At 43.2% G+C, this 26308-nt stretch overlaps 1 protein-coding gene across 1 annotated transcript; it reads right to left on the reverse strand.

Annotated features, from left to right (window-relative positions):
* Positions 1-2382: 2382 nt before the first annotated feature.
* WDR86 (WD repeat domain 86) lies at positions 2383-22935 on the reverse strand. Its single transcript, XM_053467079.1, has 7 exons — positions 22653-22935; positions 16096-16409; positions 13899-14040; positions 12198-12618; positions 5824-5959; positions 3026-3129; positions 2383-2715 (listed from the first exon to the last, which is right to left on the reverse strand). The coding sequence occupies exons 2-7, from the start codon at positions 16322-16324 to the stop codon at positions 2503-2505; spliced, it is 1245 nt and encodes a 414-aa protein (XP_053323054.1). The 5' UTR covers positions 16325-16409; positions 22653-22935; the 3' UTR covers positions 2383-2502.
* Positions 22936-26308: the final 3373 nt, after the last annotated feature.

Here is a 26308-nt window from a genome sequence, read left to right on the forward strand (position 1 = left end):
AATAAATAAAAAATTCTTAGATTTAGATGCTTTTACTGTGATTTAATACTGAATCGGTCACTGCTTTCAGGTGTAAAAAGCATCATTTCCAATCGATCCAGCATAATAATGATAATAATAATAATTGCAAAACAAAATCTTTTTTTAAGAGAATATATATTTTTTAAGCCGAGTGGGGCAAACTTTCTTGAAAATCCTAAATCGTGCAAAAATGACAACATTGCGAAAGTTTCCTAGTGGAAAAGGTGGGAATAATTTTAAGTTAAGAGCTGATACATTTAATTTTATAATTTTTTGTTTAATTCACTTTTATCCAAATGATTAAAAAAAAAATCCAACGAAATTATATTTTAACCCAAAGTATTTTGGGGTGTTTTAACGCATGTATTTGCAGACTTCAGCTTTACGGAAGAGGTTAACCGGAGGGATTTTGTCTTTTTTTTTTCCAGCTTCTGTTTATCGATATGGTTCTGGAAGTTTATTTCTAAAAGCATTAATAAAATTTGATGCATTTTATTTCCATGCCTCGGAATGTCCTGTTTTCTTGTGTCTGTCAAACCCAACATTCGCTCCACCAAATTAGATCTTCCGCCTCATTTTAGAAATGCTCCGGACCCACGCTGGCAAAACATACCCACCTTTATGGGTCCGCTGGATTCTTTCCAAGAATTCCGCGGCCTTCTAGTAACCCCTGACAGTGGCTATCCACGTATTGATGTCCACTGTAGATTCAAGTTGTCTAAGAAAGTCACATGATTCCGTTTGGAAAATTGTATCAGTATCTTGTTTGTAAAGTTGGAAAAAACAATTATTATTAAAAAAAAAAAAATTGAATGTATATACTTATGGATGAGCATTTTACGGATTTTGGGCTTTAAAATACACCTGAAAAATTGGGTTCAGCTTATCCGCGCGTGCCATACTGGACTTGGGGGGTTGACTGTAGGGGTAAGACAAAGGTATACTATCCAAGGAGGAGGCAGTGTTCAGCTTCAGAGGGTATGTAAGTAGTGTGTGTTTGTGTGTCTGGGTATGTTGGGGTGGGCGGGTGTGTGAGTGTCTGTGTGTTTGTTTAAATTTACATATTCAGCTTATCCACTGTATTTTGGTTAAAATTTCGGCTTATCCCGGAGTATAAACGATACTCTAATAATAAAACCTGAATTTCTTAAGCGTTAGCGCGTTCTTTTCATATTCTGTCGTATATATGAAGAAAAGCGCACAGAAAGTTTCTATGCCTGTAATGTTTTTATGATAATAAGGCCTCTTGAGGCTTCTGTCACCAAACCTGAGTCTAGAAAACCCCAACGCTTCTAGACAATTGTCTGGTTTCTTGGTGGAAGACGCCATATTATGTCCGAGCTGGAAAAAGTTATTTTGACGCTTAAATTATGTCTTTGTGTCATACGATACTCATGATTTACCTCCATACACTCAACAAAGCTCACATTTAATCTTTATTATGGACATAAATGAAACAATGCAATATTAAGTCAAATCTAGGAATAAAGGTTCTCTCCTGGAATGTTCTAGATCCGCTTGGCATATTAGTCCTTTTAAAGCTTCTGGGTGTGAATCTTGAAATAACAGAAAAGGAAACCTTGTTCTCTCTCTCTCTCTACATTAATCTGCATTGAGTACCAGACCACATTTTCAAGTGTTCCCTGAAGAGGGGAAAGAGGTCTGTTTAGCTATTAAATTAAAATATATATATCGATAAAAGTTTTAACACTTTCAGTATGTTGAAACGTGCAGCTACTGGATCCGGCTGAATACCTGCGTTTCCGCTTCCATAGGAGCTTGGCGGAATTTATCAGGGTCTTTGCGTAACGCAGCATTTAGTCAATTGACCCGGACCTTACGTGATCCGGTCGCTGGCCAGCTTCCCGCAGAATTTCCATATCCTTTCAAATTTTCTGTTGACCGCCAAAGAACTGGACGCGTCTACGTTAAACAGAAATCCATTGTCGTCGTAATCTAACGCAGCCCTAAAAACAGCATCCTGAATTAATTTCAGAACTATGGCGGCTCCGATCGGTGTCACCTGTCAAGTCTTGGTAACGGCTCTAAAGTGGAAACCAGATTGTGTCTCCTCCGGTAGAAATAAAGTAGTTGCCATTTAAAAAAATAAAAAAAGAATATTCTAAGGCAGATCTGAGATCTAATTCACGAACGTCTCACTAAGCCTCTGTATTGGCCATCAGGTGTGAGCCGCTAGCAAATGCCGCTTATTGGCATGTACTGTCGGAACAACTGTGTAATAGTAGCATCTCACTAGTTGTGTTTCACGACGTTCCAGCCATCTGCGGTCCGTACATTCTTTGGTTCAAATGTCAAGATTTTAGTAAAAAGTGGACACAAGGCTTCTGAGAAGCCTTCTCAGAACATCTCCATTAAAATTAGCAGTTGTCCAGGCACCGGTGTGAGGTTTTTCTGTGACTTCGGACCAACTCTTTAGGGTCACGGCTCCCGTTATCGTGTTCCGGCTTCCAGGTTGTGGCCTCACACGATCTCAATAGGGTCACAACCCCCGTTTAGGTCCATTACGCAGCCGACTTTGTTGTGGAAGATGTGGGACAGGCTTCCTTTCTGAGAGTTGCTGCTGCGAATGGACTGCTTCTTCTTGTGGACCTTGTGATGTTCGCAGCTGCCTCGGATGTCCCACACTCTGAGCGTTCCGTCGTGAGAAGCGGTGTAGAGGAAATTGTTGTCTACCTGAAAATAAAAACAGAAATATCAGAGGGACACGAAAAATATTTATATTAGCCGAGATACTTGGCTATTACAAGCAACTCGGGAAGGAGAAGCCACGTGTGACGGAATGCAGAGATGGTCAATTAGCTAAGTGGTATGGATCTGGAATGAACCCTGACGCTATCCGTCAGCTCCAGCATGTTCTGTTTGTATGCCTTTGGTTATCATGAACCTCAATGGAAGGAACTTCAGGAATTCTGACCCAACTCAATGCCCCCAGCAAACTATATGTCGCAGGGCAGCTGCCATATGCATTGCTTTGATAACAGACCTGGATAGAGTTGACGATGAAGGTATGTCCTTGGAAAACTCTTTGAAGGGTTCCGGACCTTGTGTTAAATGCTCGGGCGCACGCGTCGCCGCTTCCAGTGAATACTACAAGAAAAAGAGCAATATGAATGAAAAAATAATGCAGCTGTGGGGGCACCGACGCATGAGGAGCGCACATCTGGGGTCCCCACGCGCTCCTCACTCACTGGGATCAGAAAGCTCTTCTTTCACTAAGGCACCGACAGGGCTTTATTTCACTGGTTATTGGGGGGGGGCCTGGCATTCCCATCCCTTGAAGCTGTCGGGTACTAAAGGGAATCGGGGTCAAACTCCAGACTTTGAGGGTCGCACGCAAACCTCTGTGATTTTTGGTAAGCCCTTGACGCTAACAGATTTAACTTTTAATGGGGGTCCCACCTCGGAGGGTGACCCCTTTATCCCGGAAGATTACACAGAACTTCGAGCCTATAGTTAGTCATATTGGATACTAACGAAGCTGAAGACACATCCCCATTAAAAACCACAAGCTTGTGAATGATGAGCTGCTTTGGACGTTAAGGGTTAAGCCATGAAACATGGAGTAACTAAAACGTATTCAGGGTACCAAGAAAGACGCTTCGATGCTTTGATTTCAACTAACGGGCTTCAAAACCGGCGAGGGATTAAACATTGGTTGCTAAAACAAAAGGGAATCAGTGACCTGCGTCCGTCTGTCTTTATATCGTGTTTATTAATTGGGTCCAGCCGTGCATAAAACTGTGGTTGGGGTACAGCAGCTGTTCTTAGTTGCCCTGGAATCAGGCATTTAAACAAATATATGTTATAAGAGAACAGAGTCGCTAAATTATGTTTCCGTCATTATTTTTAATCCATGTGCATTGTTCATTTTTGATTATGAGAGTATATTATTATTGTTATTATTATTATTATTAATAACACTGCTTAGTTTCTGGATACTAATGTTTTATCACAATGGGAATTCCAGAAACTCATCAGGATTCGCCAGTAAGTTCAGTGTTTACACGAGTGGATTGTTGCTGGGAATAAAACATATTTTTCTTCCTTTTATTTTTGTACAGTATATATTTTTGGGCGGTATTAATACATTACATTACGCTTCGTTATATAGTTACAGTGGAATCATTTAAAATCACACGCAATACCAAACTGGTACAAAAGTAATATTCCTATTGGGGTTAAACATCCCCCCAGTTGTGTTTTAACTTATTTCCAAAACCTAGATGACCCTGCGGCTATTAAAATATTATTTCATCAATCAACACATTTGATGGTTCAAATAATGCTCCTTATAAAAACCACGACTTTTCAGGAGGTAAAGATATTCTGAATGAAGTCACCTGTGTTCAAGCAGAGATTCCCACTCTGATATAGTACTATAGAGCACTAATTGGGATGTGCAGATATCATTAAATCAGAGTGAAAATCTGCTCATTCACTCACCCAGACCCTGGGAGTGGGGTAAAAACCCTGTGAGTTCCCAGGTAGGTTTATTTCTGATAAAACATCTCAAATACAACTGAAATGTATTATTATTATTATTATTAGTATTATTATTGTTTATTATTATTATCATTATTATTAGTATTATTGTTTATTATTATTATTAGTATTATTGATTATTATTATTATTATTATTATTTATGTATTACTGTTTATTATTATTATTATTAATGTATTACTGTTTATTATTATTATTTATTGTTTATTATTATTATTTATTATTGTTTATTATTATTGTTTATGTATTACTGTTTATTATTATTATTTATTGTTTATTATTATTATTTATTATTGTTTATTATTATTGTTTATTATTATTTTTTTATAAACGGGAGATATATGATACCTGGGGCATTTGTTTCAGAATCAATAGCAATTACATGGGTAACCATAAACACCCTAAAAAATAAAGATTGGGGGGGCATATACTGTATGATCTATATGAGAATAACCAAGTTGGGTGGGTAAAAAAAGCTGAATAATCACAGAAGTGGGTGTGAGCGGTGCCCACTCGTGGATCGTTAGGAATCCTGCCACGTGAACACTTGTTTTTGAGATTAAACCATAAATTAAATATTTATCCTCATGTCTGGCTTGAGTTTATAGTCCAGCAAACTGAAAGAAACCAGTCCTTAGGCGAGTTTAACACATTTCTTCCGGGACACGGATAAAATGCCTTTTGCTTACTAACATTTATTGTTACAGAAGACAGAAGCTTCCCGATGATTAAAACCAGCGACATTCCAACCCACGTCTCAGGAACCCAAACCGCTAAACATGAGAAGCTAATTACACGATGCGCCCTGACTCACAAACCGCTACAACGTCTGCAAAAAACTTTTATCCCTTATTAGAGAGCGACGCATGCTTTAATATTATTATTATTATTTATTGTTTTATATAGCGCCATCAAATTCCGTAGCGCTGATTTATTACACTCATAGCGGGTTACATATGGAGAACAATGAGCAGAATATCGTATGGAGTATTATAATACAAAATGTAGCAACATCTATCTGTTCTGTTGATACAAAATATGTATATGTAATATAGTGTGTGTAGATATATATGTAACATATATATATATATATATATATATATATATATATATATATATATATATATTATATATATATATATTGTATATTTACTTTACTGCTTGCCTAAAACTTGTTGGAATCATTAAAATTTAACATTTTTTATGTATCTGAATTTCTTTTGAATTCTCTGGTTAAGCCGACATTAATAATCAGAGGGTAAAAAAAACCCCAAACTTACAGATTCCCCCGTAATATTTCAAGGTGCTGACGGTGTGCTTATGGGTCTTGTACGTGCGCATGCATTCTCCGGTATCTGCTAACCAACTCTTCACCGTCCTGTCCGCACTTCCTGAATACAAGTGTCGCCCAACCATCTGCGAGAGAAAAACAGACTTTACATATTATTCTCATTTTTTACTATAAGAAACATTTTTTAACATTTATCAAACCAACTGGTTTTGATGACAAAAAAAAGAACCATTTTATGAAAATAATAGACATTTTACGCAGGTTAGGATTTATGGCGAGGTGACGGCCAGCAGCCTTCTGTGCATGTGCCCGGTGTGCCAGGTCAACAGGCCAAAGGGTCACATAAAGACGCTATACAAAAGAGCCCTGCCCCTAGCCACGCCTCTAACCACACCCCCTTAAATAAAAATGACCCCGTTTGGTCACACATTCCCACCGTTGACACAATTTTTAATCTGGAAAAAGAAACCAGAAGCATAAAAGTTATTACCAGCGAGTCGCGTTGAAAAGACCGGTTATCCAGAATGTATTATACATTCTAAACACGACCGCCGGTTACATACACACAAACGATTTCAAAAGTCTGAGTTTTCATATTCTAAATATTATCCTAAATTCTAAAAGGTTTATTTAACCTGCGGTAAGAGCGGCTTAGTCATACGGCTGAGATTCGGAAATTACGTTCTGGAATGTCCCCAAAATTTTGTCTCTTTCTTCAACCCTTTTATTTATTCTGGATTTTTTTTTTACGATATTTGGTTTATTTTATACTCTATACAGCCTTCTTTATACCTAAAGGGCTAACCTCGCTGCCTGCAGGGGCTGTTTTGATTCAACAGAAAATGAATGCCTGAACTTCATTTCAGACATTTAAACCGTGTCATTGTAAAGACGTTTGTGCTAAGCACCGTTACTCATTTTAACTCATGACATACCAGGTACTCCACTAGTCCTCAATAAAAGAGATTTCGAGGCAGAAAATGTACCAAGCATGCGCATTACATGGATGTAACATGATTATGTGTGGTTACATATGGACATATGTCGACCATGAGTTTGTGGGGCTATTATTACCAACCCAACCCGGAGTACTCGATGTTCCATACCGTACAATTACCCCAGTTGTTTACTGGAAAATAGGCATGTGTATGACGGTAAATTGCAAGATTGCTAATGAGACCCCTCCATTCACACACACACGTGTTGAGCATAGTCCTCCGTGTCCTCGCCAGTGGGCCAACGATCAAACTAATGATTTCACAAAGAAGATGCAGACCAAGATAAACAGTTCTGTTCTTTGAAACCCCGCGCATGTTTTGTTTCCCTTTCAAATGTTTGCAGTCAGCTGAAACCCAATTACACGCGGTCTGTGTAAATACTCAAGCCGCGTACATGTCAATATTATCCAATGAACCTCTGCTGTCATCTGCACCGTTTGCTGAACGCATTTCTCCAAGACAAAGACTTTCCCGGCTCTCATACCAGCTGTGTTTAGGAAAAAAGAGACTTCTAGGAAATGGTCGCAGGGGAGAGGACCCTGGAAGGACTGCCAGATAATTATTATTTTTCTTTTTCTTTTGTTTAAAACGATCTACAGATAGGATTACCGATACTAATCCGGCAGAGCGTACTGGAGAGCGAGTCCCTCTGTGTTTTCTTTGGCTCGGGAGCTTAGCTTATATTATAAGAAACCCGTCAGAGTCAGTGAGACGAGGCTTTCAAATAGAAGATTTATGGCTAGAAGACCCACGCCAGATTTAAAAAAATATATATATACTACCCTTTTTAATTTAACCAGATTAGAATACACTAAATGACCAAAAGTATGTGGATTCCTGACTATCACACCTATATGAGCTTCTTGGACTTCCGATTCCAAAACCCTGGTCAATAATATGAAGTCGGCCCCCCTTTGCAGATATAACAGCTTCCGCTCTTCTGGGAAGGATTTCCACAAGATTTTGGGGAGGTTTCTGTGGGATTTTTGCCCGTTCATCCAGTAGAGCGTTTGTGAGGTCAGCCGCTGATGTCGGACGAGACGCCCGGCTTGCAATCTCCATTCCGGTTCATCCTAAAGGTGTTCTATGAGGTTGAGGACGGGGCTCTGTGCGGCCGGTCAAGTTCATCCATCCCAAATTCACCCCACCGTGTCTTTATGGAGCTTGCTTTCTACACAGGGGGGCAGTCTATTTTCTTTGTACTATATTTTATTATGATTTTTCATGTTTTTGGTAGAAACTCTCTCACTCTGATCTCTCTGCAGATTCTACGGAGATCAGGGAGAAAAGTTCTGCAGCCCTGCTTTCCTGGTCACATGCGATCCGCAACACAGAGGGTCGTCAGAGAACCCAGCAGGGTCTTCATGCTGATCGTTCTTTGAAACTTCAAAATTCTACAAATATCTTTACTGCTGAAGTTCTCACTAATATAATATAATATAATAATAATCTGCAGACCTGGAGCCGCCGTTGCTGTCAGTCATGAGATATTTTGGGTGATTTTTCCCGGCTCAAACACCACACTGAGCTGATGCTTTATGGCAATGCTAATGAAGTCCGTCCCCCCATAGACTTTCATTAGTCAGAGAGTCCGACTGGTTCATTAAGACTATAACAGAGAGAGGACATGCAGCCGCCCGTGGATAATCTATCGGTAGCTATTTGTGTAACTGCGTGAGATAATGTAGGATAAGACCTGTAATAAATGTGTCTTTATGGAAAAAGTCGATTTGCAGAACATCCACACACATAATACGGTCTTCTAATAACAATGGTGACGATCCAGATCACGTCATCACCATGAAATGTGGATTCTGTGTCTATTTCACAAGCTCATAATAAATAAAATATTCCTAAACTGACGAATGGAGCTAAATAGATGTAAAATTGGGTTTCTAGCAGAATCTCACCCCTAATAAATGTTTTAATAGCAATACATGGCAATTAGTGGCCTAATCACCAAAGCAACTAAAGCTTCATTCAGCGGGAACATTTAGTTGACTGCTCTGGTGATTAGATCACCTCATTTATATTATATTTCCTCTGTATATGAAATAATACGCCGCAGAGAGAGGTTTCGCCTGGCCCTGCAGACTTAAGTTAGGTGGATCAGGTGCTTACGACAAAGCAGGTGGAACGCAGCTCTTATTATTCGGGACATTTACTGTCGCGAGGACCGGACCATCAAGGGGAGCCGAGAGGGCTACTTCTGGTGGACTTGCCCTTCGAGTAGACAGGGCCCCGAGTACCTATGACATCATGGAACGGCACTTGGCGAGTTGGCCACAAGATAGAGAATATCTTGTTGCCACTGAAGATTCACTTCTCTAGTGTTCGTAGGACACTTTCCAGGCCTCAGCGAAGTTTTTCCCCCCCCGGCGTCTGTTTCCAATCGCTTAGCATTAGTGGTCATGACTTCATGCTCCCAAGGAACGTTTGCAAGTAACGGTCCGTTCCAGAGACATGTCAGGACAAGTTCCATACCCCACCACGTTCAATTAGCGGGAAGCGTAGTGTAGGTAATGACTACGTGTTGGAAGCAGGTCGTGCCCACCAGAGGGGAAAATGAGGCCAGTTCTGACCTCCCCGCACAGAATGTTATTTTGGTTGAGTACAGATGGACTTCTGTGGTCTCTCTTCCCCGAGAACGTATCCCGTTACCAACTGCTTGATGAAGGTTTGTAACGCCTGTCAGCACATTGATTTCAGCCGTACCGGTGTGCAGAGATCGAAACACTCATATTATACATAATATATACGCTGATACAGTATATGTTTATATTTAAGTGGGTCCAAGAACCTTTCTAGACTCCTGATGATGTCATGGTGACATCACTAAGCTTTGTATAATTACTTTTTGTTTTAGCGCTAACAGTACTTAGTGCCTTACAGTTTACAACATAATAAGGGGCGGTACGATAAGTGCAGTATTTAGAAATTCTAATTAATTTTATATATTTTGTGACATTTTTGTTTTATTATTATTTTTTTTTTAAAGAGGAATAAACACTATTTCCCCGTCTTCTCACTGTTATCTCATTGCACAGCGATCATGAAGCAGGCCTCCGCTGCCCTGCATACCTGATCGCAGTAAGTGTGATCAGCCAGCAGGGGGGGCATCAGCGACACCAGCATGGTCTGTACAGACTCCCCAGGGTCTCTATGGCAACTAATGAACGTCTGTGCATTAAAAACACTTTTAGAGTATTGGCACTGGCATACATTTCCATAAAACTTATACAGTGATGCTGGCTTCTGCTGACAAGGAAGACTCCAGGCTGATGTCGGATAACCTGATCTCCTGTGCATTGTGGGAAAATCTCCCTGCAGGCCTAAAAACTCCAGTACATTCTATTATGTTCTAGTGGTTGTTTGGGGCATTTTTTAATAGTGTCCTAAAGTTGTTAAGGTCTTCTGCATTGCATTATGTTACAGCGTCATATCTGCAGCACCTCCATTAATCAAATCATACTTAAGTACACTTCCTGTTCTGGCAGAAGCCGACAGTGGGAGGAGGAAAAGGAAACAGAAGTCTCATTTTCAAACTCAAATAACAAAAGACAGCATGCACGGATTTTCATGCGGTAAAATGCGTTGGTCCCCGTGAAAAATGCCCACTAATATGCATTGTAAAAATGCAGGGAAAAGATTTGTTCTGGGAAATTTGGCAAACTAATTCCGACCCTTGTATCGGTTTATTTTTACATTGAATCTGTGATTTGTGTTTGTAGTCTGCCGACGTAAGATACGGGGAGTCTGATTTAGTCCTTTCCGTGAATCATTCCAGAAGAAACAAAGGAGGACGATTATTATTACCCCACCCTATAAACACTGATTCAATCTGACATGCACAGAACCAAATAATTCCTTACAAAGAAAATAAAGCCGGTGATTATTTCCATTTGGAAAGAAGATAATAAGTCATCTTCCTGGACGGAATACAAAAAAGAAACCCCCCCCCCCAAAAAAAAAATCATTTCAAGTTTTGAAAGGAAAGGAAACTTCTGATTACAGGTCAGAGACTTTCTCTAAGCACTTCAAAGGATGAATAGTGGTGAACTCAAGCAACAAGCGGACACTCGGTCAAGGCTGGCTACAAAAAATACGATTAATCAGGCTGCCTGGAACTCACTGAACGGAATGAAATGCGTCTATTCCGCTCGCCTTCTCGGAAATTTCCCCTTCACCGACCACCAAGGTGTCCCTTTCTAGGAGAGCCAGTCTCACTTTTAGACCCAAATCCCTCTGTTTTATCTGGTTGTATCGCAGTGCTTTATCAAATGCATTTTAGGATGTTTTACTCCACTCAGAGGATGGTAGATACATGGAATGGCCTCCCAGTGCAGGCGGTAGAGGGTAAAACTTAATTTAAAAATGGGATAGGCATATAACTCCTGAATCTAAGACGAGACCAACGGCTGATTAAGGTTTGAGTCTCTACAGCAGGAGAAATGGGCAGTAGACGGGGGCCGGATGGGGCCGGTCTGCCGGCAAAGTCTATGTTTCTATTTTCACTGCTGCCATTCCGAATCGGATTTTAAAAAGTTACAGATGTTTGTTTTTTCAAACTGCGCAGGGGGTAAAATTCCTTTTTTTTTTTAACTGTCCCACAATATTCCCCTAGGATTCGGCTACAGCCTTTCCCCAAATTGTTGCAAAACACTGATAGATCATGACGGGCACAATACCATACCGCATACGAGCGTACATTTATTTAATGCTTCATATTTACACGATGTAAATGTAATGTATAGCTTCACGTAATGATAACTTACTAAGCACACAACACTAGACAACGTACCTTTACCACCCCCTAAAAACAAGGCAAAACAGCGGGCGGCCCGCTTTAAATTATTAATATAAAAAAAGGAGCAAACGGCAAGATAGGACATGTCCTCCTAAGCGTTGTGTCTCCTGATGCCCACTCCCAGCTCCAGGGATACGAATACGAGCAAAACAAATTCCCGGTGTGCGCCCAGGTGATGCGTTACCGATTGCGCAATACGGGGGGCTCCATTCAGTGACCCGTCTAGTCCTAGAATTAGCGTTAACGGTGTTTGAAACGCTTCGTTTGGGATTTAACTCCCTGTCTAAACTTAAACTCTCTGTGCCAGATTGTAGACCTGGCGGCCATTTAATTTAATTGAAATTATTGAATGGGCTGAGTGGGCAACGAGAACAACCCAAATATATGTACAAGTTAACACGTACGTTCCAGAATACCGGAACCTTCTTCAAAGAAGCCCTTTCTGTTTTGGCGTAGCTGCTATTTCTGGTGCTCCCAATTTTGAAGATGTGATTTATATCATAATTATCTAAAAAATATCAGACTTAACCGCCCCCCCCCTTCTTTCATACTCCTTACCTCCAGGCATATAATAGATCCTTGATGTCCTTTGTACACTTTTAATTGGTGGCCGGTTGCCATGTTCCACCTCCGAATGGTATGGTCCATGCTTCCAGAGAACAGCTCACTGTTTGGGGTATCCAGCACGATGCACATTATGGCTCCTGAATGTCCCCGTAACGTCTGATAACAACACCCACTGGACGCTTCCCAGATTTTAACCGTACAGTCCGTGCTCCCCGTCACGATAAATTCTTTCACCTCGTTGCCTTCCATGTCCGACTCGTCCAAGATGTCATCGGATGAAAAATGCGCCAGGCTCAGGATGCAGTTGCGATGGCCTTGGAACACCTGTAACTGCCTGGCGGTCTCTATGTCCCAGCAGCGAGCTGTCCGGTCATAAGATCCGCTGAATACATAGTCTTTGACGACCAGGATCCTGGAGAAGTAATAATAATACCGAAATGTCATGTATCAACGCCTCGTGCGTAGATGGTTTAACCCTCTCTCTGAGATGTTCGTGAATAAACTGCCCTTCTAGACAATCGGCTCTCACAAATATAACATGATGCAATTCTGGAGGCTGTGAAGCAGTAGTATCCACTGGACAGGGGTCACATTGCTCTTCATGGGCTAGAAGAAGACCATGTTCTTCACCCAAGAGCAAGCCTGGACTGACCACTGGCACACCGGACAAAAGACTATTGGACCGGTAGCCGATAGCACCACAAACTCACCCGATCTGTGGCTGAGTACGCTAAGTGAGCATAAAAACATAAAGTGCCAGGGCCACCTCGACATCACCTTTCCGTCTCTGCCCAAGAGGACCTTGATCTACAACCAAAGCAGATTGGCCACTAATCTCGAAAATTCTCTGTATTTCCCCCAAAAGTTTGACCGACAACGTTCCTGTTCGCGCCACCAATTGTATCATCATCCAGCACATGGCGTATAGTCACAACTCTTCAACGTTTCACCTAAAGTGATATTATCTTTTATTTATATATTCCTGCAGTGCTTCTTACAGTCCCTACATTCTGACAAAACTAGAACCGACAGACCAAGGCGAAGCGATGTGCGAGGGAAAGGGGGGCTCCGCTCGCAAAAATAATAATGAATTAAAAAAGCGATAGTTTACATTTTTTTTAAACAATCTCGCGGTGATTGACACTCGTCACCGTCACTCGTCACCGTTCTCAGGAAATGCCGATGTATTTAAAACGAAAAAGGTTGTGACGCTGCACAGCGGGGGGGCTACTTGTCTTTATTCCAGAATTTAAATAGAACTGGAAAGTGATCAGTATAATAAGAAGGAAAAATAACTGGGGGAAAAATCGGCATTTCATTTGGGAGTTAATTGAGAGATGCAGTAAAATATATAGGAAACTGGTAATTTTATTATTATTATTATTTATTGTTTTATATTATTATTCCGTAGCGCTGTACAATTTTAGGCTTTTATATTCCGGAAGTCAGATTTAGGCTTATTTTATAGCTACATTTTATGAAGTTTTCAGTTTAGCAGCAGCCCAACTAGATAGGTAAGGTAAATGGAACAGCCTCCCAGCAGAAGTGGTAGAGGGTAATGCAGTGAGGGTATTTAACATGCATGGGATAGGCATACGGCTCCTGAATCTAAGACGAGACCAATGACTGATTAAGGTTTGAGTCTTTACAGCAGGAGGGCCGGATGGGGCCGATCTGCGAGAAGATGCTCACCTGTTGACGATTGACGTGTGTCCGGTATAAACAGCCAGACACAGGCCTGTGGATACCTCCCACTTCCTCACCGTGTGATCAGCGCTGCAGGTAAACGCCGTCTCGTTCTCCAGGTGACAGAACGTTATGTAGCTGCCGTGTCCTGAAACCAGGTGTGAAAGAAAAGGTGAGAACAGGTGACGGGTAATTAGCCCTCGCATACGTGTGACATCATACAAGAGAGACAATGGGGGTTAAACAGAAAAGGTGGCTTTGGATACCATAGCAACCGACGGAAAGTTTCTTTTGCCAGGACCATTCTATCGGTTACCATATAGATAGATAGATATACACAGCCACTCAAATGTTTGGGGTCACTCAGCTGTTTTCATGGAAAACAAGGATATTTCTGGCTGTAACATAATTACAAAAAGGGTTTCTAACGATAAATTAGCCTTTTAAACTTAAACTTGGATCAGCAAACACAACGTGCCATTGGAGTGATGGGAGTGATAGGGGGCCGTTGGAACACAGGAGTGATGGGAGTGATAAAGGGCCATTGGATCACAGGAGTGATGGGAGTGATAAAGGGCCATTGGAACACAGGAGTGATGGGAGTGATAAAGGGCCCTTGGAACACAGGAGTGATGGGAGTGATAAAGGGCCATTGGAACCCAGGAGTGATGGGAGTGATAAAGGGCCCTTGGAACACAGGAGTGATGGGAGTGATAAAGGGCCATTGGAACACAGGAGTGATGGGAGTGATAAAGGGCCATTGGCACACAGGAGTGATGGGAGTGATAAAGGGCCATTGGAACACAGGAGTGATGGGAGTGATAAAGGGCCTCTGTACGCCTATGAAGAGATTCCATTAAAAATCAGCAGTTTCCAGCTACAATAGTCATTTACAACATTAACCCCGTCTGCGCTGGATTTCTGATCCATTTCATGTTATTCTAATTGACAGAATGTGTTTTTCTTTCAAAAACACTTAAAATTGTAAGTGACCCCAAACCTTTGAACAGTAGTATATGTATATAATATATACGTTAATATTTTAGCTAACTCATATATCAACAATATTACTGGTATGTATTATATTAAAGTATATATCAATAATATATACATTAATTACATCCATCTGCTTACATCATTTTATATACGTTATATGCATATTGTTCCAATTCTAAGCTAAACCCACGTGGAAAAAATAGTAATTCCATCCAGGCACAGCTCTAGTTGCGGCACCTAATTTAATGTAAAATTATCTCACTAAGACAAGCATTTTTCCAGAAATATTTTAAATATTCTAGAAAACCCTATATTGGTTATGTTTTTATTTTTACCATTTACTTTTTAGAAAAAAAAAAGATTCCTCCCCAATTAAGTATATTTTGCTTTCTTGCGATATATTTATAAGTTTATTTATTTGAAGTCTGACGTGTTCTCCACATCATATAATAAAAAATTTTTTAATTAACATGACTTATTTTTACGGCAAAGCTGCCCTTTACAGTAAAATGTAAAGATGGCCCTGATTATTATTGTGGTCTTATCACCATAGCAACCAATGGAAACGTTCTTGCCGATTGGACCATTCCATTGGTTGCCAAGGTGATCAATCCGATTTTGAAACGTTGCACCGGACTCTTTTTATACGCATCCTTCCGCAAGTAGTGCCGCTTCACACGGCAAGAAGCTGAGCTCCTATTGGTGGATGAATGATTATTTTAATAAAATGAAAACTAGGCAATATTTATAGCGGCAATTAAAATATTTTTTGATCATTCCATCATAATTACGCCCTCGTCGGCCGCTGAAGAGGTTGTCGGCTTCCAGCTACAAGTTAGTGGAAATAAACCGCGCTTTGTTTGGCTGGAAGGCTGTAAAGACATTTGTTCTAATCAACGTCTCTTGGATCTTTCTAGAACGTTTCTGTTTGTTTTCTGTTCCTTGAAGATTTATCCAAGAAGCGAACTCGCTCTGTCGCTGTTACTCGAGACGTTGTAGCTAAACATGTATTTTACCTTCTCAGAACTTTCCAAAACTCCAGGAATTCACACAAGTGAAAGGATACATTGTGTTTAGAACGCTGCCGGACTTCTACTAAACATGCAGAACGTTGGTCTCCTAACCCAGTTTTATGTTAGTGTGAGAATGGTAGATAAGTGGAACAGCCTCTCAGTAGAGGTGGTAGACTCATAGTGTCAGGACCCACCTTGCAGCAGCCTACAGCACTGATGGTCCGATGTTCTCCAAACTCGAGCGGTGCAGTCCTCGCTCGCGGTCAGCAGGTGGCGCCCATCGGGGCTCAAACTCAACCAATTAATTCCCCCCTTGTGATCGGCGCATACTTTGACCAAAGAGGTGGGCGAGCTACACGTGGAGCCCGTGCTCCCCATTCTCCGGAGCCCAGCATGGGCGATGGCAGCAGGGGGTGGACTCATGGGGTTTCCCGCTCAGCAGCCAGAGAAACCTCTTCTTCCTCGCCCTTCTACATCGCGCTTGCGTTCAAAAAATGGGCTATAGAACCTAAAAAGTCAAAATAGAATAAATTCATAAAACGGCATCAGAAAAAACGCAAGATTATAAAAACATAAAATATGGCTTTCCATAAACGTACAATCATTTCTCCCGGAAAACAAAAAGAATGTCCCATCGAAAACAAGTATTATAAACCCCAGCGCTGTATACAGTAATATAACCCCCAGCGCTGTATACAGTAATATAACCCCCAGCGCTGTATACAGTAATATAACCCCCAGTGCTGTATACAGTAATATAACCCCCAGTGCTGTATACAGTAATATAACCCCCCAGCGCTGTATACAGTAATATAACCCCCAGCTCTGTATACAGTAATATAACCCCCAGCTCTGTATACAGTAATATAACCCCCAGCGCTGTATACAGTAATATAACCCCCAGCGCTGTATACGGTAATAACCCCCACCGCTGTATACAGTAATAACCCCCACCGCTGTATACAGTAATATAACCCCCAGCGCTGTATACAGTAATATAACCCCCAGCGCTGTATACAGTAATATAATCCCCAGCGCTGTATACAGTAATATAACCCCCAGCGCTGTATACAGTAATATAACCCCCAGCGCTGTATACAGTAATATAACCCCCAGCGCTGTATACAGTAATATAACCCCCAGCGCTGTATACAGTAATATAACCCCCCAGCGCTGTATGCAGTAATATAACCCCCAGCGCTGTATACAGTAATATAACCCCCAGCACTGTATACAGTAATATAACCCCCCAGCACTGTATACAGTAATATAACCCCCCAGCACTGTATACAGTAATATAACCCTCCAGCGCTGTATACAGTAATATAACCCCCAGCGCTGTATACAGTAATATAACCCCCCAGCGCTGTATAAAGTAATATAATCCCCAGCGCTGTATACAGTAATATAACCCCCAGCACTGTATACAGTAATATAACCCCCAGCACTGTATACAGTAATATAACCCCCCCAGCGCTGTATACAGTAATATAACCCCCAGCACTGTATACAGTAATATAACCCCCCCAGCGCTGTATACAGTAATATAACCCCCAGCACTGTATACAGTAATATAACCCCCCCAGCGCTGTATACAGTAATATAACCCCCAGCGCTGTATACAGTAATATAACCCCCCAGCGCTGTATGCAGTAATATAACCCCCAGCGCTCTATACAGTAATATAACCCCCAGCGCTGTATACAGTAATATAACCCCCAGCACTGTATACAGTAATATAATCCCCAGCGCTGTATACAGTAATATTACCCCCAGCGCTGTATACAGTAATATAATCCCCAGCGCTGTATACAGTAATATAACCCCCAGCGCTGTATACAGTAATATAACCCCCAGCGCTGTATACAGTAATAACCCCCAGCGCTGTATACAGTAATATAACCCCCAGCGCTATATACAGTAATAACCCCCAGCGCTGTATACAGTAATATAACCCCCCAGCACTGTATACAGTAATATAACCCCCAGTGCTGTATACAGTAATAACCCCCCAGCACTGTATACAGTAATAACCCCCCAGCGCTGTATACAGTAATATAACCCCCAGCGCTGTATACAGTAATAACCCCCCCAGCCCTGTATACAGTAATATAACCCCAGTGCTGTATATAGTAATATAACCCCCAGCGCTGTATACAGTAATATAACCCCCAGCGCTGTATACAGTAATATAACCCCCAGCGCTGTATACAGTAATATAACCCCCAGCGCTGTATACAGTAATATAACCCCCAGCGCTGTATACAGTAATATAACCCCCCAGCGCTGTATACAGTAATATAACCCCCAGCGCTGTATACAGTAATATAACCCCCAGCGCTGTATACAGTAATATAACCCCCCAGCGCTGTATACAGTAATATAACCCCAAGCGCTGTATACAGTAATATACCCCCCAGCGCTGTATACAGTAATATAACCCCCCAGCGCTGTATACAGTAATATAACCCCTCAGCGCTGTATACAGTAATATAACCCCCAGCGCTGTATACAGTAATATAACCCCCAGCGCTGTATACAGTAATATAGAAGTCTGATCTTCTAATAACGAGCACAATGAGAGTCATTACTGGTGCAAAGTTTGAGCGTTGTCTTATCACCATGGTAACCAATGAAACATTGGTTGCTAAGGCGATAAAAACACTTTTCCAAAGTTTGCACCAGAATTATTTTTATGCCTATTGAGTTTGCCCATAAAGCAGATCTGGGGGATTAAGTGAAAAAATAATAATAATAATAATAACAAGTATTACTTTACCTTTAAAAAGACAGCGAAAAAATATAAATCCAAAAAAATGTGGTTTATATGAAAAGTGAGAAACTATACTTTTTCATGACAGAATCGGGTTACTTGTAACGTCTTACTTAACTCGGAGTGTAGTGTATAAGAGGAATGGCTTCCCAGCAGAAGTGGTAGTTGTTAATACAGTGAGGGAATTTAAGCATACAGCTAGCTGAGGCTCACTAAAACTCAGCGCTGACGTATAATAGATTGCAAGCTTTTGGGACTATCAAGGTCTCTCCTTCAGGATAATATGTCTCTACCTGGAAACTATTACGCTTCAGTTAACCAATAAAGGTATCTACCCATTGTACAGCGCTGCGGAATATGACGGCGCTATATATTTAAATCAATAAATAATAATAATTATATAAATCGATGAATAATAAGAATTGCTTTCTGTGGCTAGCGCGGTACAATCTTTGGCTACATCTTGGAATTCCTGAAATGCAGTCCCCGAGGTCCTTCAGAGTCTTGACCCGGAGTGAACTCCGCCATATATATTCTATAGAATTACTCAGAATAAATTCCTCCCAACATTTCACGCGTCTAAAACGAGACAGCCGAGAGGGGCAGGAGCCGAGAGGGGCAGGAGCCGAGAGGGGCAGGAGCCGAGAGGGGCAGGAGCCGAGAGGGGCAAGGGCCGAGGGGGGCAGGAGCCGAGGGGGGCAGGAGCCGAGGGGGGCAGGAGCCTAGAGGTGCAGGAGCCGAGGGGGGCAAGGGCCGAGGGGGGCAAGGGCCGAGAGGGGCAGGAGCCGAGAGGGGCAGGAGCCGAGGGGGGGCAGGAGCCGAGAGGGGCAGGAGCCGAGAGGGGCAGGAGCCGAGGGGGGCAAGAGCCGAGAGGGGCAGGGGTTACGAGGTACAGGAGCTGAGAGCTCGGTAGACCCTTTACCTCTCCCCACTTACCTTAAGGCAGAGGACGGAGCGCTGGCCGGCTGTCTTCTCTCGTAGAGAAGTCTCTCGCACCCCCTATATATATCTATACGGTGAAACCTCCGGATCTGTGAGAACCTCCTCCCGACACCCTCACCCGACACCTTCTCACCTCCAGCCGCGGGAACACGAGCACCTACTCTGCAGGGCCACCTCTGCCGGGGGGCTCATCCTACCGCTTACCAACTTACCCAACAAACATGCGATGGTTTCTAAATGTCTATTATTCCTAAAAAATAACCGGCACGCGGCTGCCCTCGTTACCTGGTTTTACTTTTATTTATATAGCGCCGGCAGATCCCGTAGCGATGTACAACACGGGATAGTGACAATATTTAGTATTTAGTGAGACGATAAACAGCTGTTTAAACACTGATTGAGAAGGAAAAGAGGGTCCTGTTCTTATGAGCTTGCAATCTATCGGCCTCTTAAGAAGTATAAGCGAGCCAAAAAGTCCTCAATAATATTAATCTAGAAAAATACAGTTTACACAGAAAAAAACTTAGAATCAGACCCATTCGGCCCCCGTCTAGTCTGATGTAAAGACTCAGACCTTAATCAGTCGTTGGTCTCGTCTTAGATTCAGGAGCCGTATGTCTATCCCATGTGTGTTTAAATCTCCTCACTGAATTACCCTCTACCACTTCTGCTGCGAGGCTGTTCCACTTATCTACCACCTTCTCAGTAAAGTAAAACTTCCTTATATTCCATCTAAGTTTCTGACACCACAGTGTTAGATTCTGGTCTCTTGTTCTATCATTTCTCCTCTTTTCAGATAAACTTCCCTCCTGTACTTTGTTAAATCCCTTTATGCATTAGAATGTTTCTATCACATCCCCCCCTCTCTCTTCTCTCCCCCGTCTTTCTCTTCTCTCCCTCATTTCTCTCTCTCTCTCTCTCTGAGCCCTCTCTCTCTCTTCTCTCCCCCATCTCTCTCTTCGCTCCCCGTCTCTCTCCTCTACCCCTGTCTCTCTCTTCTGTCCCCGTCTCTCCCCCACCGTCTCTCTTCTCTCCCTCATCTCTCTCTCTCTCAGCCCTCTCTCTTCTCCCCCCCCCGTCTCTCTCTTCTCTCCCCGTCTCTCTCCTCCCTCCCCCCAATCTGTACATACTGAGGAACCTGTCGTTAAATATAGTCTTCCATTTAGAGCGATAAATCCTCGATATATCATCAGATGTAAAAAACAGAACATAAATGTTTGCCCTCATTGTTACAGTTAACCCTTCAAGTTCCAATTAAATGGCTTGATTTAACAGACTGGTGCTTACAGGGTTAAAAGAGTGGACCTTAATCCGCCAGCCAGCATTCACTTGTACTCAGACCCGAAAAACCCCTTTCTGCACTAAAAAAAATATTAACGCTGTAACGACTGAGGTCAAACGAGGACACTCGATTATAACCGCCGGCCCGACCCGAAAGAATAAAATCCAGTGGCGGGTAAAACGTTTGCTGATGTCTGTAAATTGATGGGCCGGTCAGCGCTCCCCGCTCTCTCCGTATCATGTGAGCGACACGGTGCAGCACATCGCGGGGTTAAAACAATGCTCTGCGAGGGGCCTGCGGGGAGCGATCTGCAGACTCAGCCCTTTCCCCACCAATTTAAATAGTTTAAACCCCACAGCTCCGCTCCTGTGTGATGAGAGCGGATCGGGGTCCGCGCCGTCCACCCCACCAGCAGGACTTAACGCTTTCAGTGCCAGGCCAGGCCCTTTTTACATGCATCCCGGCACTGAAAGGGTTACTTAGATTTATTGTTAATAGATTGTCAGCTCACGCGAGCCGTCTTCTCCTTCTGTACCAGCGTGCCTTAACCTGTGTTAAAGGTATTATGAAATTGTATATTGTCGCTGTAACACCGCTACGGAATCTGAACGGTTTGCAAATGGTTAAAATATTCCTGGTATAAATAAGTTGTTGGGGTGTTTATCAAATATATATCTTTTCGTATTAAGCCCGATCTTACTTTTTAAGCCCTAAAAGTAGAAGTGCGCAGATGCCACGGCCACCCTTTAACCCCTTATTATTTGCCCATGCCAGACGCTCCTGCCCAGCACTGCAACCTCACTGCCCAGGGTGGCACATTTCTGCCGTGTGCTGTATGTGTACCCCCCGTGTACTGTATGTTACCCGCCGTGTGCTGTATGTTACCTGCCGTGTTCTGTATGTTACCCCCCGTGTACTGTATGTTACCCGCCGTGTGCTGTATGTTACCTGCCGTGTTCTGTATGTTACCCCCCGTGTACTGTATGTTACCCACCGTGTGCTGTATGTTACCCCCCGTGTACTGTATGTTACCCCCGTGTACTGTATGTTACCCCCCGTGTGCTGTATGTTACCCCCCGTGTGCTGTATGTTATCCACCGTGTGCTGTGTTACCTGCCGTGTGCTGTATGTTACCCCCGTGTACTGTATGTTACCCCCCGTGTGCTGTATGTTACCCCCCGTGTGCTGTATGTTATCCGCCGTGTGCTGTATGTTACTCCCCGTGTGCTGTATGTTATCCGCCGTGTGCTGTATGTTATCCGCCGTGTGCTGTATGTTACCCCCCGTGTGCTGTATGTTACCCCCCGTGTGCTGTATGTTACCCGCCGTGTGCTGTATGTTACCCCCCGTGTACTGTATGTTACCCCCCGTGTACTGTATGTTACCCCCCGTGTACTGTATGGTAACTGCCCAGTATTGTACATTAACTGCCCTGCGCTGTATATTACCTGATAAGCATTGTATAGAATCTGCCCCGCGCTGCATAGTAATTGCCCTGTAGTGTATAATAACTGCCCTGCGCTGTATGTTACCCGCCGGCCTTTGCCTCCCTATTACCCCAGGAGCTGCCCTCTCCTGCCCGGTCTGCAGGCATCTGGTCCCCAGCAGGGATTTTCACAAAGTATCTACTTTATTAACCCCTCAAGAGACAGAGAGTACTGGCAGCGATCACACATACACCCAAATCCCCCCTGCCCCCCATAGGGGTAAATGCAGACCCCAGACCCCTCTCCCTGCATTCTGCAGATATTTACCTTCACAGACAGGGTCTGCTTCATCTTCTTGCCCCTTCTCCCCCCTCCATAGAAGAAGGCAGATTGGGGGTCCCCCTGTCCTGGTATTAGGGGGTATCAGACCCCAGGTCCCTGTTGGCTCTTCTCCTCTCCATTGCAGCTCAGCCACCAAAATCTGTCTTCAGTAGTCCTGCTGGGCTTCCCTGCAGCTGGTCCTGGCTGGTTAATGAGTCCCGGCCCTCCCGGCCCTCCCAGCGGCACACAGGATGTGGCCCCTGATCCCTGGATCCCGGCTGAGGGTGAGTGCAGCTCACACCAAGGGCAGGAGTAACTGGGAGCTTTACTGGGCTGATCACGTCCATGTATCCAGAGGGAGGAGTGAGAGTACCCCTGACACACGCCGGCATAACTCCAAAGTGTCCTGCTTTCAGAGGAACAGTCCCTCTGTGGGACCCAAATCCCTCTTTCCTCCCCCTGATGCCCCCTGGGTATGAGAGTATCGCAGGGTTCTACTGCCCTCAAAGCCCCGATAATGTGTATAACAATAAAATGTTAACATTCTGAATTCTTGCTCAGTTACTTAAAGATCTCTCATGTCACAAAGTCACGTAAAGTCTCAGTAAAGCCGCTGATATATCTGCAATGCTTCAACGAAGATGCCCCTCCCAGCCCTTTAAAATATGAAGAAGTACCCCGGGGGTAAAACAAAATCATTAAAAAGACACAAACACACAGAAACACACAATGCCGTACATATATCACACACGCTCAGTACAAACACGCTGTAAGTATTAAAGCAGTTGGGTATAATGTTTTCAGGGAACTGCATTTCATCTATTTATATGTGAGAGGGTGGCAGCAGCCTCCCAGCAGAAGTGGTAGAGGTTAATACAGTGAGGGAGTTCATTCATATGTGAGATGCGTGCAAATCTATCCTGACTTGAAGTGCCGAACGGGTCTGCTCTGTTATCTGAGCACAATCTACTACTCAACCCCCCGACTCCATATCATACCCCCCATGGAAAGCAATAGAAGGTCTCAATAGTCTTAATCTCTTAGTTGGTCACTCTGATTAATGCAAGTCTATAGAGGAACGGACTTCATTATTATTGCCACAAAGCATCAGCTCAGTGCGGTGTTTGAGCCGGGAAAGTCACCCAAAATATCACATGACTGACAGCAACGGCGGCTCCAGGTCTGCAGATAAAGGGGGTTTATTGGGACAAAATTAGATAAAACCGGGTTTTAGTCACCGACATTACTGTATACAGCGCTGGGGGTTATATTACTTTATACAGCGCTGGGGGTTATATTACTGTATACAGTGCTGGGGGTTATATTACTGTATACAGCGCTGGGGGTTATATTACTGTATACAGCGCTGGGGGTTATATTACTGTATACAGCGCTGGGGGTTATATTACTGTATACAGTGTTGGGGGTTATATTACTGTATACAGTGTTGGGGGTATATTACTGTATACAGTGCTGGGGGTTATATTACTGTATACAGCGCTGGGGTTCTATTACTGTATACAGTGCTGGGGGTTATATTACTGTATACAGCGCTGGGGGGGTTATTACTGTATACAGCGCTGGGGGTTATATTACTGTATACAGCGCTGGGGGTTATATTACTGTATACAGCGCTGGGGTTATATTACTGTATACAGTGCTGGGGTTATATTACTGTATACAGCGCTGGGGGTTATATTACTGTATACAGCGCTGGGAGGTTATATTACTGTATACAGCGCTGGGGGTTATATTACTGTATACAGCGCTGGGGGTATATTACTGTATACAGCGATGGGGGTTATATTACTGTATACAGCGCTGGGGGGTTATATTACTGTATACAGCACTGGGGGGATATATTACTGTATACAGCGCTGGGGGGTTATATTACTGTATACAGTGCTGGGGGTTATATTACTGTATACAGCGCTGGGGGTTATATTACTGTATACAGCGCTGGGGGTTATATTACTGTATACAGCGCTGGGGGTTATATTACTGTATACAGCGCTGGGGGGTTATATTACTGTATACAGCACTGGGGTTATATTACTCTATACAGCGCTGGGGGTTATATTACTGTATACAGCGCTGGGGGGGTTATATTACTGTATACAGCGCTGGGGGGTTATATTACTGTATACAGCGCTGGGGGTTATATTACTGTATACAGCGCTGGGGGGTTATATCATTGTATACAGCGCTGGGGGGTTATATTACTGTATACAGCGCTGGGGGTTATATTACTGTATACAACGCTGGGGGTTATAATACTGTATACAGCGCTGGGGGTTATATTACTGTATACAGCGCTGGGGGGTTATATCATTGTATACAGCGCTGGGGGGTTATATTACTGTATACAGGGCTGGGGGTTATATTACTGTATACAGTGCTGGGGGTATATTACTGTATACAGCGCTGGGGGTTATATTACTGTATACAACGCTGGGGGTTATAATACTGTATACAGCGCTGGGGGTTATATTACTGTATACAGTGCTGGGGGTTATATTACTGTATACAGCGCTGGGGGTTATATTAGTGTATACAGCGGTGGGGGTTATATTACTGCATACAGCGCTGGGGGTTATATTACTGTATACAGCGCTGTTGGGTTATTACTGGATTGCAAGCTTTGGGGTCCAGCAGGTATATTATACAATGAGGTACTAGTCCTAATGGAAAAAAAAATAATAATCATAAATATATATATAATCAAACATATGTATTGAGTATTCTGTACTTTTGTCCTGATGAAGACCCCTACAGAAAAGTGGAAACGTTGTTTTTTATTAATATGGGTTTTTTTCACGAGTGAGGGATGATATTTCCCGCACTCTCTGTGTTTCTAGCGCAGACAGAGAAGTAGAGTTTGTGTTAGAAGTCACCGGGTCTGATCGGCTCCCAGGCCATTCTCATCGCTCCCATATGAAAATAATTTCCAGAATGTATGTTATGGTTGGTATCCCTGCTTGAATGCAGGTGACTCCATTAAATGTATCTTTAAATAGTAACAAGCCAAGTGACTACGGCCCAGGGCAATGCTAAAGATCAATAAATATCACCAGTATTTTGGGAGCGGCAGCTGTTTTTTACGTGGAATGGCCCCAAGATGGCAGCCGGTGGTGACGGAGTTAATTTTTTTATTAATAGGAAAAAGGTGATAAATAAGTTGCGTATCGGTGACAGAAACAGGACTGGCGGGGATCAGAAATGCGACAGTTCCCTTGCTAGTGACGAAGGATCATGGGAGTTGTAGTCTGTCTCTGGTTGCCCGTAAATATAATGTGTGACGCGTCATGACGCGGCCGACAGATCGCTCGGCCGGCCGGCCCCAGGGCTGGAAGCCAATCCGCCCGCCGTCAGGGCTTGTAAGTACGTGGAATAATAAACATGTATGTGTAGCGGCCGGAGAAGGGGCCGGGCGGACGGCGAGCTCTGTCTGTTTACGCGCAGCTAAAACATCTTGTAAAAGTCGACACTTTACAAACATTTGAGAGCCGGAGCGCCGCGGGAATAACCGCAGGAAAAACAAACACCGCATCGCCGACGGAGGGGGGCAAATTCACCCCGCGGACCACCCGCTCCATCTTACACTGATACTTTGGGGCAGGCCCGGACCGGGGAGGACTTAGTGGCCGTGGCCCTTTAAGGCC

This window comes from Spea bombifrons, chromosome 5 (assembly GCF_027358695.1).
Source record: "Spea bombifrons isolate aSpeBom1 chromosome 5, aSpeBom1.2.pri, whole genome shotgun sequence".
Lineage (NCBI taxonomy): Eukaryota > Metazoa > Chordata > Amphibia > Anura > Pelobatidae > Spea > Spea bombifrons.